General features: G+C 50.6%; 6 protein-coding genes across 6 annotated transcripts; 3 read left to right on the top strand and 3 right to left on the bottom strand.

The window, feature by feature from the left end:
- Nucleotides 1-1,772: 1,772 nt before the first annotated feature.
- Nucleotides 1,773-3,924, bottom strand: M437DRAFT_55773 (uncharacterized protein; the record flags this gene model as incomplete). Its single annotated transcript, XM_041022926.1, has 2 exons — nucleotides 1,773-3,619; nucleotides 3,684-3,924. 2 exons carry the CDS (start codon nucleotides 3,922-3,924, stop codon nucleotides 1,773-1,775), a joined length of 2,088 nt encoding a protein of 695 aa, XP_040876982.1.
- Nucleotides 3,925-4,211: 287 nt separating this feature from the next.
- M437DRAFT_55488 (uncharacterized protein) lies at nucleotides 4,212-4,562 on the top strand (the record flags this gene model as incomplete). The annotated part of the gene is made up of 2 exons (XM_041022884.1): nucleotides 4,212-4,452; nucleotides 4,498-4,562. 2 exons carry the CDS (start codon nucleotides 4,212-4,214, stop codon nucleotides 4,560-4,562), a joined length of 306 nt encoding a protein of 101 aa, XP_040876981.1.
- Nucleotides 4,563-4,798: 236 nt separating this feature from the next.
- Nucleotides 4,799-6,192, bottom strand: M437DRAFT_55362 (putative monooxygenase; the record flags this gene model as incomplete). Its single annotated transcript, XM_041022858.1, has 2 exons — nucleotides 4,799-6,090; nucleotides 6,147-6,192. 2 exons carry the CDS (start codon nucleotides 6,190-6,192, stop codon nucleotides 4,799-4,801), a joined length of 1,338 nt encoding a protein of 445 aa, XP_040876980.1.
- Nucleotides 6,193-6,741: 549 nt separating this feature from the next.
- On the bottom strand, nucleotides 6,742-8,772 carry M437DRAFT_87141 (uncharacterized protein; the record flags this gene model as incomplete). The annotated part of the gene is made up of 1 exon (XM_041028590.1): nucleotides 6,742-8,772. The coding sequence occupies one exon, from the start codon at nucleotides 8,770-8,772 to the stop codon at nucleotides 6,742-6,744; it is 2,031 nt and encodes a 676-aa protein (XP_040876979.1).
- Nucleotides 8,773-9,059: 287 nt separating this feature from the next.
- Nucleotides 9,060-11,834, top strand: M437DRAFT_55774 (ATP-dependent protease-like protein La; the record flags this gene model as incomplete). Its single annotated transcript, XM_041022927.1, has 1 exon — nucleotides 9,060-11,834. One exon carries the CDS (start codon nucleotides 9,060-9,062, stop codon nucleotides 11,832-11,834), a length of 2,775 nt encoding a protein of 924 aa, XP_040876978.1.
- Nucleotides 11,835-12,849: 1,015 nt separating this feature from the next.
- M437DRAFT_55613 (uncharacterized protein) lies at nucleotides 12,850-16,893 on the top strand (the record flags this gene model as incomplete). Its single annotated transcript, XM_041022904.1, has 4 exons — nucleotides 12,850-12,932; nucleotides 12,992-13,497; nucleotides 13,595-16,446; nucleotides 16,498-16,893. The coding sequence occupies 4 exons, from the start codon at nucleotides 12,850-12,852 to the stop codon at nucleotides 16,891-16,893; spliced, it is 3,837 nt and encodes a 1,278-aa protein (XP_040876977.1).
- Between the last annotated feature and the right edge of the window lie 722 nt (nucleotides 16,894-17,615).

Here is a 17,615-nt window from a genome sequence, read left to right as displayed (position 1 = left end):
GGAGCAAGGCGGTTGGACGACGGCGCGAAATCACCAGGCCAGGCTTTTGAATAAAAGCGGTCTAGTCTGTGCTCGCTTGCTGTTCTCGCAGCACGCCGACGGCCTTTTCTCTTTTGCTGGTTCGTCCTTTGCTCGCGTAGAAGGTATGACCGGTAGATAAGAGAATAGCGTGTACCGCCGCGTGGAGTCTCTTCCTTATACAGACGGGAAAGGGGTGAGGACGTGCTCGGTTTGAAGCAAACGAAACCAGAAGCACGACAGACGGATATTGTGGCTGATTGGTAGCGGGAAGTGCAAAGAAAGTTGCGAGGATGCGTTGCCTGATCGCCTGCTTGCGTAAAGCTCTTGTCAGAAGATTCCCATGCACCAGGGACCGTTTCCGTGTGCCAGAGAGTTGGGTGGTTTTGGATGAAGAAAGTTGGGGATGGAGAAGGAGCCGCGCTGAACGAGTCAGACTAGGCCCCGAGAATCATGGCCGCCCTTGTCTAGAACTGCTTCCCTCTTTCTCACTATTTTCTCACCACACAACTCACCTCATCAATGCAGCAAGGCCAAGCTTTGGCTATGCGTTGGCTGAAGGAGTTTTGGTACCACCTTTGCCGCAGCAAATCAGCATGATGGACGAGCACCAACCCAGACCTGTGGCCATCCACTCGCCTCGGAAAGAAGCGGCTAATCCTTCCGCAATACCCTACCTACCCCACCCCGCGAAACGGACGGCGCCGGTCCATGTCCGAGTTTCCTGAGTGGTGGGAGAAAGAGCCATGCAAGAAGAGCCAAAAAGTCCACTCTGATCAGCCAAAAGATGCCCATGTGAGAATCAGGGCTTTTCCGTTCTTTGTTCCGAGCACTTTTTGGCTTTTCTCGCTTGCTTGCCGACGACATAGGCTTGCCCTGCACGACCGTTTGATATCCACTCCCGCAACTCGTGGATCGAGCGTCTAAAAGTGGTACATGAGTTTCGTGGGTGGACGTAAAAAAAAGGCTAGGTGATATGAAAACACCTGCGATATGTTATGGCGATCACAATGAATGAAAATAGTAGAACAACCTCAGCCTCAGTAACTTAGATATTCTGCACCGTTACCATCGAGACTGATCAGCTAATTGGGTCATGCACGCCTCGGCCTCTTGTGCAACTCGTGATTGTCACGTCAAACCTTCGATCAAACAGACTCTCCGCCTGCTGCCGGCGAAGAAATACCTAGGATTTTGCTACACGTACCTCGGAAGGTGTTCTCTTCCGACAATCATCCTTGTGACGGGTCTGCAAGCATCCGTGTTCGTGTACCGTATAGCAGCCCCCTTTGCCCTTATGCCTTTTGGGGAAACACGCCATCATTCGATAGCCTCATGCATGTGCTTATAGGGAAAGCCAGGGTCTCGAATCTCGTACATCGTTTATCGCGTGCAAGCGCGTATATTGCGAGTACATAGATGTATTGCTACATTTGACGTGTGGCTCAGAGCGAGACGAATCGAAAAAGCAGGCGCGTTTTGTGCAATGGCGAAAAGGAGAATATGCAGATAGTAGCTAGAACCATCAAACTACCTGCACCGCTATGATTGATGCATGCCAGGATTATGCGAAAACAGTATTGGGAAAGAAAGGAAACGCCCATGCCGATAGGATATGCTCAACACCACTCGCAGAAAGGAAAATGCCATGCGCCTGTTCAAAGACTCCCCACAGCAAAGCCGAGAAAACGCCACGTTCGATCAGGTACGATCGAGATCAAGTCCGGAAAGAATGAGGAGAAAAGATGCAAAGATTAGACGTAAGATTGGTCGAAGCCACCCATCATATCGGCGCCACCAAGACCCTCCAAATCCATGAACTCTTCAAAGCCTGTTGCTGGATTGTCTGGCATCTGCTGAGCTGAAGGTGCGACTGAAGCGGATGTTGACGCATTGTCACTTGCAGATGCAACACTCGCGTGGTTCTGATGTCCGTTGGGAATCTGGTAGCTGGGTGCAACACCGCTCCCGCTGACAACGCGTGATTGTTGCTGCTGCTGTGCTGGACCAGGCTGCTGAGTCGCAACAGGTCGATTGGAGCTATCTTGGATGATAGTGCGAGCTGGTACAGCCTTCCCCCAGGCCTGTTCACGTGTGGCTGCTCGTACGTCTGGAAGCAATCGTCTGTGATCATTGGGATCCTTGTTGCAGTCGCCGTGGCCATTCATCAGAACCAAGACTTCGGGAATTACGCCTTCTCTGACACGTTCTTCGTACTCCTCTGCCTGGCGTGATAGGAGGATCGGAAGGAACAAGGTAGACTCATACCATCTGCCCTTGACTTCCTTCAAGTCCACAACTTTGTTGCGTTCAAGAAGTTTCCACTGGTAGGCCTTGCCCTTTGCTTGGATGGTGGCGATGTTGCGGCGACGTATGTCTTCTAGCAAACGCAGAGGGACGTTGGTGGTATCCGAGCCAGAAACGATGCCGCCGGGAGCGCGGTTCATGGTGATAGGCTCCATTGGTGCTGGCAACATGACGTAGACATCTCCTATGAAGGAGACTGAAGAATAAGCTTGCTGTGAAGATTTTTGGGAACGTTCGACGATTGCTCTGACGACTAGGACGCGAGGTGCCTCTTGGCCGGCAGGAGTGGCCAAGCGAACAGGCTCGTTGACCCAGATCTTCTCGGCTCCCAGGTAGATGGCATCCCAGCGGATTTCCGTGTATGATTGAGTTTCGGAGCGCGATGAAGGACAGAAGGGAGTATATGTGGCGTCGATAGCCTTTGCAGCCATGATACTAGCATCGATCTCGGTAGTGCCCGGGCCATACTTTCCTTGAGCCAGGGCATTGAAGTCGAAACTGTTGTAGTGCAGAGGATGTGTCACTTGGTTCAAAGCCTGATGGGTGTAGGGAGGAACCGACCATGCCAGCCATGGGCGAAGGTCGCGGTCTCTTGTGATGGTGACTGATTGGGTAGGGTGATCGGGGAACGAGAGAGGCTGCACTCTGTAGTTGGAGTTGTTGCCGACCTTGGTTCGCTCGATGATGACGCCCAGCCCCCATGCGCCTTGACGGTCGAACCAGACCATCTCACCTTGTCGAAACAGAAAGATGCCATATTGGCGATCAATTTCATAGTCCTCGGGCTTGGGTGGTACGCGCGGAGCTGCTTGTGCAGGAGCGACGGAACGAGAAGAAGCAGCGACCGGCTGGGGAGCGATCGGGGTCGATGTCGATGTCGCATCGACGCGAGCGGTAACGTTTGCAGGAGTTGAAGTCTGAGCAGTAGCAGGAGTGGGGACGTTGGCAGGTTTCGCCTGGTTGGAGGGACGACGAGCGAGAACGGGGGTTGTGTTTGTGTCCTTCTCTTTCGCGGCATCTAGCTCTTCAGGACAGCAGATCTTGCAGGCGCAGTTGTCCGTGTCACCTTCGGGATCCGTGGCCAACCAGAGAAGGTGCGGATAAAAGTCACCGGGACTTCTGAAGCGCTTCTTGCGACCGAGAGGATGGCCGGACAGGTAGGCATCTTGACGCTCGTTGCCGCCTCCGGCATGTGTCTTTGTCTTGGGCTCTCCTTCTCCTGCCTTTCTCGGTGGCGCTGTCTTGACGTGCTCGAAGAGGCGGTAGTTCTCGGGGAAGTGGGCGAGGATGTAGCCTTTCTCTGTCAAAGTCGTTAGCGATTGTTCAGGCCAGGTCTGTGTCGCGTCGCGCAAACACACCCATGTCGAGGTTCAAGTCGCGAGCAAGCATGGCAGCAAGCTTTCGTCTCCAGTCCATGTGCTTGGACTCGTCGATGGCGACTTCACGATAGTAATCCTTGACTCCATTGGTCTTGGGTTTGTCGTCCAGCTGCTTAGGCGTGGGCTTGTTGGCCTCTTTGACGATGCGGGCGCCGGTCTTTGTGGCCGTCTCGAGCATGCCATCCGAGCGACGGATGTAGACGGGATGGAAGCGGCCCATGTTGGGCTTTGCTGTGCTTGTAGGATCTGGTAGGCTTCAATTCGAGGATGTGACAGTCTCGAGCACGGTCTTCGAGACGGATCTATCCGCGATCAGATCAGCAGTAGTCTTGGCTGACGTAGGAACTCAAAGCGGAGATCAACTCCGTTTGCCTCGTTTGTTTCGTCTTGTTTCGACTGCCTTCACTTTCTCTTCTCACTCTCAAAACCACTTGATATCCTGAGAAGCTCTGTACACATCGCCTCTATCTGCAACACCAACCACTACACGAAAACAAAACCACAACCATGTCCAGCCACTCGAGCTCCTTCACTTCCACCTCCTACTCCTACAGCTCGTCGAGCAGCTCCTCCAATGGCCAAACCACCGGCGTAACCCACTCCACCCAATCTCACACAAACCCTGACGGTACAACCGTTCGCACCACACAACAAAACCTGGGTGGTCCTACTGTCGAGGAAACCAGATATTATGACAATCAAGGTCGCGAGCAGCTGGGCCTGCCCTCCTCGAACACCAGCAACCAGCGTCGTTTGCAAGACTTGGAAGTCGAGGATGTGACCGATGAGTCAGAGGCCGACAAGAAGTATCGAGAAGCTATGGAGGATGAGTATGCTAAGCGTGAGGGTGGTGCTTGAGCATATCACAAACTGCTATTGTATTTCTACCAAGCTGCTTTACGACCTTGAAATGATCAACAAGACCTGCATGAATACCAACATCGAGAAGGATGGAGTGCATCGGATATATCATCATGCAGATTCACAGACACTCTTTCGAATGAATTGAACTTTTATCACTGAGCATGACTAAATCATTTTTGAAAAGTGATTGAAGGTTATGCTCATCCGTGACTCAATGTCTGTCAATTTTCTCAAGCAGCAGCAAACAAAGTGTCAAACTGCTCCTCAGCATCCTTCCAACAGTCATGTCCGTAAATCATCTTTTGCACATCAGCATCCGCCCATCTGTCCGGCACCTTAGCGCCCTGCTTGCCCTCTCTGATAGCCTTGAAAGCTGCATCTCTAGCCTCCTTGGCCGCTCCATCACCAAGATGCATCTCTCTACCATTCGCCGCAGCCAACGCGACGAGAGCCTCTGCTCTCGTCTTTCTCAACTCTTGGTACACCTTGAGTGCCTTGTTGATGCTTTCTGAACTCGTGTCTGGCAGCTTACTCAACACAACTCCCAGCACAGCTCCATCTTCTATGGCTTGCGCGGCTCCCTGAGCCAAGTGAGGCAGTGTGGGATGACAGGCATCACCAACCAGCGCCATGTTTCCATGCACCCAAGTAGGAAGTGGCGCATGTACTCTCAACTTCCACTCGCAGACCTCGCCTTCAGGGACCATGTTCAGCATCTTCTGAATCTTAGGACAGAAATCGGAATACACATCCAACATCTCCTTCTTACTGCCTTTGGTAGTGTAGGTAGCTGAAGGCGCAGCTGCAAAGTTGACGTCTGGCTGTGCGGTACTGAGGTTGTAGATGGTGTTGTTCGAGACTGGGTATGCGATGATATGGCGTCTTTCTCCGATCCACCTTGTTGCTCTTTCTGCATCGATGAGTTCGAGGAGTTCAGGGTCGTGTTCCATTTCCTCGCGCTTGAGCATGATGCGGTAGGCTGCTTGGCCTGAATCCACGACTTTGGCGTCAATGTTGAGGAGGTCGAGCATTTGATCGCGGATGTTGGACTTTACACCGTCGGCGCCGAGAAGCACATCGCACTCGACGTCGAAGGCTTCGCCCTCTCTAGGCTGAACCTGGAATTTGACCTTGGGGCTCCACTGGTGGACCTTTTGCACCGAGTGCGAAAAGTAGAACTTTATGCTTGCAGCCTCCTCTTTACAGCCCTTGTACATTTCTCCAGCCAGACTCGAGCGATGGCCCACCATATGAGGGTACCCATAAGTCTCCCTCACATATCCAAGCTTGACATTCGCTAACTCGGCATCAGTCGAGCCTTGTCTAATACTGGTATCCTTGAGATCCACAGCTTCTTTTTGGATGGGTTCCCACACGTTCAAACGGTCGAGAATGCGTGCCATGTTGGGAGCCAGTTGGATGCCTGCACCCACGAAACCAAGATTGGAGGCGTATTCGTAGATGGAGATTTTGGTGAAGCCTTGACGGGCGAGGGAGAGGGCACATGCTAGGCCGCCCATGCCTGTTCACTTTGTTAGCTTCCAGAGAGGTTGATAGAGGGAAGGGGAGGTTACTTACCTGAGCCGGCGATGCAGATGTGCATATCCTTGACGTTGTTTGACATGTTGAAGCTACTACAAAAGCCCTTCAAACTATAAGGTCAAGATATACCAGCTATCCAACGAGAAGAGAAGAGTGTGGTATCAACCTATAAAGACCAGTAAAGCAACGTGGTGTAGAAGAGAGGGAAAGAAGTCAAGAACCACGATTGTGGCTGATCGAAATCACTTTTGTACCTTCGAGAAATTCAAGAGCCGCGCCTCATATCCGTACACACAGACACTTACGGTTGTAAGCGACGGCATGTCCGCGCGGTATGAACTACTAGTAACCAGCCAGACCGAGGGGCATTGTTTCGTCACGGCAAAGTGGGACTTGGCTGAGTTGTGGTGGGGAAAGAATCGATTTCTCCACATCTCCAGGCTGCTTGCTTGACGTTTCGGCTGACATGTCCGAAGTCGGGCTCGGCTTGTTGGTCGGGAGTGAGAATGGTATGAAACAAAAAGATTATTGATACCTGGTAAGGTGAGATGTGGATATAATGCTATGTGAGAAGAAACAAAGTCATGAGAGTCGTCAAAGTCATAGAACAAGGAAGCGAAAACACCATCTCTCAAACCGCTTCCAAAGCCTTAGCACATCGCAGCCAGAGCACTGCCCACTCACCACGGTTCCCTCGTCGAGCCAATTCCTCAGCTCGAGGCTCAGCAACGTGTAGACAACGCAAGATGGCAGCTGCTACCTGGCTTCCAAGTCCGACGGCTGGCTGTTCGCGCAACATTTCTGGTACATATTGTCGCAAAGCATTCATAGCATCTTTCGGACTGTTCCTTTGGGCGACTGCTTCGAACATAGTCACGTACATGTTAATTGAGCGTGGCGACATGCGACAAGGAAAGGAGCGCCATGTATCCCAGAAATCAGACCAAGAAGCATTTTGAGCGGCAGTGCGGAGGGCATAGACGGAAAGAGCAGTTGTGAACTGATGTAGTGTAGGTGGTTCTTGATTTGTTGGTATAGTTTTGTCATCTAGATTGAGTTGAGATTCTTCGACCATCGTGGTTCTGGTAAATGTCGCTTGACACAAGATCCGGCAGACTGAATCGCTTACTGGATTGTAGCCGTCTTCAAACATGCGGTCCAAGACAGAAAGCGCTTTTCGCAATGTCGTTTGGTCAATGTGGACTTGAGCAGCTGTAGTTTGGCTTAAGCCCGGCAGTATGATAGCTCCCAGCACAGCTAAATAGCTTCGTTCGTCTGGGACGACACAAGCCATGCGCATGCTCTCTAAATCTTGGATCAAACAAGCAGGAGAGTAGCCGCAATGACCTAGGCGGACGGCGTGGCAATGGAGCAAGATGTGTACATGCCAATGCATCGTCTCTGGGAATCTAGGCATTGCACTGTAGAAGGCCTGGAGAAAAGGGGTAGACTCCTGGTCGCTGCTGTTATTGCCAAGTGCCCTCAAGGCTTCGTTGGAGCTCATAGTTTTGAGATGATCAACCAAATGGTTCAGGATGACGGCACTTTGAATAGATCTGTCAGATTGAGGGTTGATTTGGGAAGTTGTTGATATTTGCGCACCTTGTTGAGTTGTGAAATTGGCAGAAGAGTGGTATGCTCGAGCCTGCTGCCCACTAGGATAGTCAGCAGCATGGGGACGGTAGCGGTAAGCACCGGGCGTTTCGGTCGACTCCTCAAGTAGCATGCCACTACGCACTCGCTTTTCAGCATCATCGACTTCTTGGTCTTTGTCAGTCTTGGCCTTGATGGATCTCTTAAGGATGCCGCTCCACAGAGTCTCAAGATCGATCTGGCCTCTCTTTTCATCGGTCATCATCTGTACGACAATTCTGGAGCCAGAAGATTGACTGCCGAAACCGACAATGTTCTCCATCTCTTCAGCAGGCTTCTGTAGAGCACCGCCTTCGACTCTCCCAACATTGACACAAACCCAGCCTGTCCTGATGCCATCGTCAAGGTCTTGACTCGCAGTCTCTTTTGCACCAACGGAGCTGAGAAGGCGAGATCTCTTAGCCTTGCGCCTCAGCTTAAGTTTGAGCTCATTGCGACCAAGTAGACCATCGGCGTAAGGAGTGAGATGATGTTGGGTACGCAGCCAGCGGCACAAGCGATCAGCAGACACATGCAGATGCTTTTCCGAACGAGCAGTTCCAATGATCATGAGAAGGTTGGCACCGAGGGCTGGTGGCGGATCGAGTTCGCGAAGGTCGATGAGGGAGAGGTGGTCCAAGCCAAGCTCGACCGAGACGTGTTCGAGAATGGGCTGCAGGAGAGCGGGAGGGGATTCGGGCAGGTCGGGAAGCTTTTGACGTTCGGCGAAAGGGTGCTCTTGCTGTGGCGTAGGAGTGTCGACTTGCAAATACCATGGGACTGCCTCGAGCTCTGTCGAGGAAGGAGGCGTAGCATCTTCAGATGATTCGAGCGGCTGAGCTACAGCATCAGAGGTCTCTTGCGCATCGTGTTCAGGCTTGTCTTGTTGCTCTTGGGCGAATTTTGTGGATAGTGAGAAGGGACGGTAGGCCAATGCAGCTGGTCGAACAATCGCAACTGAAGATGGACGAACGAATGGTTGTAGACCACGGCCCGCGATAGAGCGGCGTATACAGCTGCTCAGAGACATGATTGTTGTTGGCTGTTGCGAGGCAAAAGGTCGACGACAGCGTCAGCAAACAAAAGTCTCGACTTGACCACGAACAAGGTTTCGAGAGCCGCCGCCAAGGATAATTAAGTCCGCGATCGATCGGCGTTAAATGCTAGACCTCGGCCCGTTCTCTCCGCATTAACGATTGCATGACATGTGCGACTAATCGCTCTATCATCCTATCAATCCATCCATCTTCCTGTATCTAAGTATCCATACAACCAGGAGGTCTTCTTCCTACTAGACCAACTTGCTGGTCCACACTCATGACCTCTCCCAAGATGACTACCATTTCTATCATCCCGCTGGCAGAGGGATCCGTTCTTCTGCCAGGCCTTACTCTCCGCATTCCGCTTCAGGGTCGTGGCGATATTGCCGCCATCCTCGCAAACATCTACAGCAAAGCTGCTACTCCAACTCCTGATCATACCTCTATCACTGTTGGATGCCTTCCTGTCAACTCTCCCTACCTCAGCTCTGATGGCCAGAAACTCCTGGACGATGGCAACAACTCGAACAGACGTCCCATTGCCGCTATCAATCCTGCCCAGGCTACCAAGGATCAGTTGTTCTCCGTAGGAACACTTGCTAAGGTTTCCGGCGTCCAGGGAAAGAGAAGGGGCGAACTGACTCTTGTCGTCGAGGGTGTGAGCCGCTTCCAAGTCAATTCTTTCGTCAAAGACAGCCCCTACTTTGAAGCCGAGGTCTCTATCCATACCGATGAACACGTCGATGAATCAGACAAGGAGGTCCAGGCTCTCTTCGCCGAACTCAAGCAACTTTCCCGCGAACTGCTCGCCCTCATCAGACTCTCCTCTTTGCTACCACGTGCCCCTGCCACCACCTTATCGCCACTCCTCGCCCGTCGCCTTGAACTCTTCATCGTTAGAAAAGACCTACAAGAAGCTGGCGTTCTAGCAGACTTCATGACAAACATCATAGAGTGTTCCCACGAGGACAAATTGCGCATCATTTCCGCCCTCCCACTCAAGCTTCGCCTCGAGCGCGCTGTCGACCTGCTACAACGAAATGTCTCGAGTATTCAGGGCAACAATCGTATCATGTCCATCAGGTCTGTCGAACCAGATGCTGACGCTGACTCGGACCAAGCAACACGCATGCGACGACAACAGTTGCTGAAGAGACTTGGTGGCAATATGCCTGGGGGTGGTCGTCCTGGCTCGGCAATGGGCCTCGGCAAACCCGATGATGAAGATGAGCCTAACGAAATCGATGAGTTGAAGAAGCGTATCGACGATGCTAAACTGTCTCCCGAGGCCGCCAAAGTCGCCGAGCGAGAGCTAAAGAGACTCTCCAAGATGAACCCTGCCCAAGCCGATTATCAGGTCTGCAGAACTTACCTTGAGAACCTCGCCGAGATTCCTTGGACCAAGTTTACCGAAGACAAGCTCGACCCTGCAACGTTGACGCGGGCACGCAAGCAATTAGACGACGATCACTACGGTCTCGACAAGATTAAGAAGAGATTGCTCGAATACCTGGCTGTACTCAAACTCAAGCAACAGGTCAACGCCAACCTTCAATCTCAAATTGACAAGATCAATGAGGAAGCCAACGCTGCGAACAAGTCTGAGAATCCCGAAGAGTCTGACAAGAAACCTGAACAGACACCCGAAGAAGTCAAGATTTTGAGCAAGAAGCGTATGGTTGACAAGTCACCTATTTTGCTTCTTGCGGGCCCACCAGGTGTCGGCAAGACTAGTTTGGCCAAGTCAGTTGCCACCGCACTAGGACGAAAGTTCCACAGAATCTCTCTTGGTGGTGTACGAGACGAAGCCGAAATTCGCGGACATCGTCGAACATACGTCGCAGCAATGCCTGGTTTGATCGTCAGTGGCCTTAAGAAGGTCGGAGTCTCGAACCCTGTTTTCTTGCTGGACGAGATCGACAAGATTGGCACATCCAGCCACCATGGCGACCCTTCAGCGGCCATGCTCGAAGTTCTGGATCCCGAGCAGAACAACACCTTCACTGACCACTATGTCAATATTCCCATCGACCTCAGCAAGGTATTGTTCATCGCCACAGCCAACTCTCTCGATACTATCCCAGCACCTTTACTAGACAGGATGGAAACCATTCAATTACCTGGTTACACGACTGTCGAGAAGCGACACATTGCCACTCGTCATCTGATCCCGAAGCAGATCATCACTAACGGTCTCAATAATGATCAGGTCTCGATTGCTGAAGATGTCCTTGACAAAATCATCACTTCTTACACACGGGAAGCCGGCGTACGCAACCTTGAGCGCGAGATTGGCTCTGTCTGCCGCAGCAAGGCTGTAGCGTATGCGGAAGCTTCTGATGCAAGCTCTACTTCCTCTTACAGCCCAACGGTTCGAATGGAGGATCTGGAAGAAATTCTTGGTATTGAACGCTTCGAAGAGGAGATTGCTGCTACCACATCACGTCCAGGTGTAGTCACAGGGCTTGTTGCTTACAGCTCAGGTAGTCAGGGCAGTATCTTGTTCATCGAAGTGGCTGATATGCCAGGCTCTGGACGTGTGCAACTCACTGGCAAGCTTGGTGATGTGCTCAAGGAATCTGTCGAGGTTGCTCTGACGTGGGTGAAAGCTCATGCATATGAGCTCGCCTTGACACATGATCCTGCCGAGGACATCATGAAGAATCGCAGCATCCATGTACACTGTCCAAGTGGTGCCATTCCCAAGGATGGACCGTCTGCAGGCTTAGCACATACAATTGCGCTGGTCAGCTTGTTCAGTGGCAAGCCTGTTCCGCCTACTGTCGCAATGACTGGTGAATTCAGTCTACGTGGCAAAGTGCTACCTGTGGGCGGCATCAAAGAGAAATTGATTGGTGCACTTCGCGCTGGCGTCAAGAAGGTCCTGCTGCCAAACGCCAACAAGAAAGATGTCAAAGATCTGCCTGAAGAAGTCCTCTCAGGCCTTGAAATTTGCCACGTTGGTCACATTTGGGAAGCGATGCGTCAAGTATGGCCTGATGACCACTGGCCTGGCGAGAGACAATGGGATGGCCTTGAGAGCCGCTTGTAGGGCTGCCTACCTTTTCCGTATTCTTAATGATAGGCGTCAGTTGTAGATGATATGTACAGGATGATGTTCTTGTTGGTTTAGCATTGCATGATTTCTTTTGCCTATCTTGTACATTCTACTCCTATACTTCTTCTATCGAATCTATCGTAACCATTTTTCTCGAGACATCTGCAGCCGGATACGTTATTTCCATGTCTTTTCCGTGTACACGATTTGCCGTCTACTGCCGCGATCGATAGAAGGAAATGCAGTGCCGATCCTCATCAGGTGGTAACATGGTTTCCTTCTTTTCCAAGCTTCCAAGAAAGCCGTCAAAACAAGATTCTCTTTGCAGCAAACTGTAGCCGCTTGCAAGGAAGAAAAAATCAAGGCACAGGGCGTCGTTAGGCCCCCTGCGATGTCGACACGAGCCTCATTATGTGGGACCAAGTTGCATGGCAAGTATAGCCGAGGATCGGAAGCAGGCAGTTCAAGCGAGTCAGAGTGAACCTGGATGTCAAGCAGGCGGCTCTGCACGTTTTCTGTCTAAACACTGTTCGTTTCGATCTTCACGGGAAAATAGCTATTTGTTCTCTCAATCGGGCATTGGCAAGACGTAATTATTTTCAGGCCGTCGTTCTACTGACGCGAGAGCCCTGACGGTTTCGCAAAGGCGGACCTCGTCCCGTGTGACCGGTGGAGCCTCAAGACCTAATTATTATTGGTGATGTATCGTCGATTGCCGACACATTATTGCGTCTACCGTGTACGTACACCGCACCTTACCTGAAGGAGCATGTGAAGATTGAGATGCGGCAATCGCCAGTGGCTAACAGTTTCCCTGGCCAGGGTCTGACCACGTTGACAGCTTGATAAGCGCATTAGGTTTGGCACACGCAAGAGCCATCAACAATGCGCTTGCCATCACAGACAGCTTGGCGGATGCACCGGGTTCTTTCTTTCTATGATTCTTGAATCGCCTTCTATTCATACCGGTCCAAGAACCTATGGGGAAGCCATCCGGACTTGAACAGCCATGTCTGCCACTGTCGACGTCGAGGCTTTGAGTCCTCAAGATCGAGCCCGTTACGAGAGGAAACGCGAGCATGAGTTTTACAGGTTCGACAGAAGCCAAATCCCCGAGGTCCCGCTCGACGTCAATGTTAAGTACTTTCTAGCTACTACGAACCACTACGGATACTCGCTGGACCCGACATCAAGTGGACCGATCCCAACTCTCCCGAATCCATTGCTGAGCACAATCCGACATCTTCGACAGACAAAGCTTTGACTGCCTTCTGCCAACTTGCTGCTCTTCGTCTCAAAGCCAGACGGGCTATAATCTTCTGCTTTGACAGCCAGCATGCATATATTCTCGGCGAAGCCACACAGACTCTATCGTTCGAAGACGATAACATACACGACAACGGAGACAATCTCTGGCTGGGTATGACCAAGCTCCCTCGCGGCTTCACTGTATGCGAACAAGGTACTCTGAATTTACCGGCAAGTCGTGGTAGCAACGTCAACGACGAGAATGATTCGAGGATACATATAGTCAATGATCTTCGTAAGGACTCGAGATTCTGCAACCAATCATATGTCGCGGGAGGCATCAAAGCTCGCTTTTATGCTGGTGTACCCATCACCACTGCTAAAGGCTTTAATATTGGTGCTTTCGTAAGTCACCCTACTCAGCAGGCACTTTATCTTTTGCTGACCTGGCCTAGTGGTAAGCGTTGCTAGAAATCGACACAGCTCGTCCGAGGAGAACAGTGAAGCTAACAATACTCGTGTTAGCATATTGGATGACCAACCTCGAGATGGGCTTGAGAACAAAGATGTCCGATTCATACAAGAGATGAGCTCTTTGGTCATGGAACATCTCGAGATGCTGAAGGCGCGTGCAGAACAGCGTAGAGGAACTTTAATGGTGAAAGCTCTCAACTCATTCATGGAGAACGAGCCAGGTGCTCACGAGCCTACCAAATCGCCTCCTCCTCCTGCCACTACGAAGACACTGGAAGCTATTGCTCACGCCACAGAGATGGCTAATCCAGAGGGTGCCCAATCCTCGGAACACGTTGTTGAACAATTGACTCTACAGCATAAACTGGAGGACGAGAATGCACTGTTGACGACAGGTCGAACTCTGAACTCTATTGTCGCAGAGACCACCAGCAACAAGGCACCAATGACCTCTGAGCTTGTGCGACCCGCGATGCCACGCAGAGACAGCACCAAATCGAATACGGGCTTGGTCACTAAAAAGGAGGAGGATCCACTCAAACTTCGAGACCAAGTCGCGAGTAATGCAATGCAGTCTGCTGCAGATTACATTCGAACGGCGGTCGGTGCAGACGGTGTCCTGTTTCTGGATGCCTCCATGTCAAACTTTGGCGAGTTAGCAGATGAGGAGGCCATGGACAATCCAAAACCAGGACGCGAATCTGAACCTCTGACCAGCGACACAGAAGGAACCGGCAGTGCCACGGATACAGTTGACAGGCCCAACCATCAGGAAGATGTTTCAAAACCTTGTTCAGTCTTTGGAGCATCTTATGGACTGGTACCAGCTAATTTTACACCACCTCATGCTGCGATTCCAAAGAAGCTCTTACAATCTTTATTGAGATGTCACAAGCACGGCAAAGTCTTCTTGTACGGCGCTGAGGGCGATTACACTTCGGATACTCATACATCAGACGGCTCGGGCCTTGTGGATATTCAATCTACTTCTTTGACATTCAGCAGTGGCCGCGGCTCGAAAGATTCCTCCTTCCAGAGACGCAAGCGATCAACAAGGTCCGCACTTGGTAAGAAACTAGGAGCCTTGTTCCCTCAAGCAAGAAGTCTGATGTTACTTGGCCTCTGGAACATGTCTCGAGATCGATGGGACGCTGGTTGTATCGTGTATTCGAACTCTCCAATTCGTGTCTTTTCTCTCGAGTCCGAGATGTGCTACCTTAAGGCGTTCTGCGATGTAATTACTGCCAAGATTGGACGACTGGATATGGAAATGTCGCACAAAGTCAAATCAGACTTCATGTCGTCGATCAGTCATGAGCTGCGCAGCCCACTGCATGGTATTCTCGGAACCGCTGAATTCGTCCATGATCAGATTCATGATGATGAAACTTCAGAGATGATCTCGCAGATACAGATCTGTGGCCAAACACTGCTCGATGTAGTGGACCATCTACTTGATTTCTCGAAGGTCAACTCTGTCTCCAAGCACAACAGAAAACAGCTGCAAACTGGGGTCGATCAGAGAAACCGTAATCGCTCTAGCGGTTTGAGCAAAACTGAAACGCTTGGAGGCATGGTTGTTGAGAAGACGAATGTTCTGCTCGACGAATTAACAGAAGAAGTGATCGACACCGCAGTCTACTCGTTCTGCTGCTCAAAAGACAGGAGCACGCTCGATCAGCGCAAAGTCACGGTCATCACTGACATCGATCCCAGCGCTTTATCTTTGAACTGCGTCATTGCTGTTGGAGCTTGGAAAAGACTGTGCATCAATCTTATTAACAACGCGCTGAAATATACGGAGCGAGGCTACATAGTCACGTCCCTCAAGCTAATGCCTCCGAGCGACAAGCAAAAGCGTTCTCGAGTGCGACTGACAATCACGGACAGTGGTAAAGGTATCTCCAAGGAGTTCATGACTAGTCAACTGTTCCGTGCATTCGCTCAGGAAGACGACTTGTCGGAGGGTACAGGTCTGGGCATGAGCATGGTTGCTAAAATTGTGAAGAACCTTGGCGGACACATTGACGTTCAAAGCAAAAAGGACGTTGGCACAACAGTTTCCGTCACCATGCCGCTGGACGTCAAGGGTAGTGGAGACGCACAGCGCATCCACGACCGTACCTTGTCATCTGGACCAACAATGGTTTCGATGCACTGTCTAGGCTTCGCACCTATCGAACCACATCGGGAAAAGACTATCATGGCTGGTCGCGACTTCCAGATCGAGACACTCCGTAAATCGTGTCGACAGCTCAACATTATGGTGTCTCCCTCCAGTTGGTCGGCTCCTAACAGTTTCGATTTAGCAATGATCACCGAAGAAGATGTACCAGAACTTCTAAGGCTTTTGCAGCCGACTTTAATAGAGACACCTCACGCTGGTCCCGACACGATACGTGCCATACGAACAAAACCCCTTCTGGTCGTCTGTAGGAACTACCGTTCACGACGGGAGTTGAAGGAGTCCGCAATCAACCAGCTGGTCCACGGTCATATCGAATATGTATCACAGCCATGTGGTCCACGCAAGCTCGCGGCCGCCATCAGAAGGTGTCTTAGTGACACGCCTAACTCCGACTCTTGGTCAGAAAACTCACCAACACCTCAAGGAAATTCATTGCAAAGGCCTTCTGATCCTGGTTTTCCTTTCCCAGCAAGACGACCATCGGAAGATTCCAACAAGCAAACACCAAGACCGCCATTACCAGAATCTTTCAGGCAGAAAAGCCATGAGGGCAAACCTTCGTCGCTTCCTAAGGACTCACCTCTGGATGGCTTCGAGCAAAGCAAGATTGTCACTGCCTCGACAAAGACCACACCGTCAAAACTAGCGGCGGAAGGTGACCCCTCGAAGCCGACCCTACTGCTTGTTGATGACAACGTAAGTTAGCCGCAGCCCGATTATCGCAGAACTAGACTAATGTCCATACAGGCAGTGAACCTTCGTCTAATTACCGCATACGCGAAAAAGCACGGCCACCCTAAACTCACAGCGACCAACGGTCTTGAGGCATTCGAAGCATACAAAGCCGCCGCTCTCAGTACCACCAACTCCACCACACCCAAACCCGAAGTCATTCTCATGGACATTTCCATGCCGGTCATGGATGGCTTTGAAGCCACTCGTCAGATACGAGCATTCGAACGTAGTAATGATCTCACGCCGGCCACTATCATTGCTTTAACAGGCCTGGGGTCTGCGGAAGCCCAAGAAGAGGCTTTTGTTTCTGGCATTGATCTGTTTTTGACTAAGCCTATCAAGCTGGATAAACTTACGAAGAGCTTGAATGAGATTAGGGATGGGACGGTAGAACAACAAATAGCATAGGGTTTTTGGTCTAGGTTGTCGACCAGAGCTGGATGTGTTGGGTTAGATGAGGATATGTTCTTGTGCTTTGGAGCGGGATCTTTGAAGCAGATTTTGACAATGATTTAACCTGAATCATATTCGTTTGCCAGTACGCAGTCTGAATGTCTGAGCTGTCGACTGGAGAAGGTGACATCCACAATCTACTACTTCCTATCTGTTCAAAATAGTGTTTCGACTCGGCTTGCTCCCACTCGTAAGATGAGCAATTCCATTCAGGGATCTCACTTCCCTTGCTTGAATCAGTTTGTTTGAGTACTCATGAGACATGTCACTGTTTCGCCGGATTGATGACCCTGCTCTCACTCTCTTTTTTTTTTTTTTTTTTTTTTTGAATCATACTCCATTTAACCCTACGGGTCTTGCCGGGAAAACTATCTAGCTACTATGTTATTCACATAGCTATATGCCTTCCTACTGCCCTATACACTCCTACTTTCGCTCTTTGCTTTTTATACTATTTCGTTATATGTCCGTCTCTCTTCTATATGCTATATCTATAAGCTTATGCTTAGTTATCTTATATCTATCTCTCTCTTAGGTTTAGATAGAATCCACTTTGCTACCCTACTAAATTAAACTAGTAGGCTAAGTGTTAGTAGTTATCTTACTATAGTTATTATTTTTTCTATATTAGAGAGTATTTCCTTAAGACTATTTAGTAGGTAGTTCCCTTAGTACTT

This window comes from Aureobasidium melanogenum, assembly GCF_000721775.1.
Source record: "Aureobasidium melanogenum CBS 110374 unplaced genomic scaffold scaffold_22, whole genome shotgun sequence".
Classification (NCBI taxonomy): domain Eukaryota; kingdom Fungi; phylum Ascomycota; class Dothideomycetes; order Dothideales; family Saccotheciaceae; genus Aureobasidium; species Aureobasidium melanogenum.
Note: the sequence above shows the minus strand (reverse complement) of the source record. Positions and strands in the feature narration are given on the sequence as shown.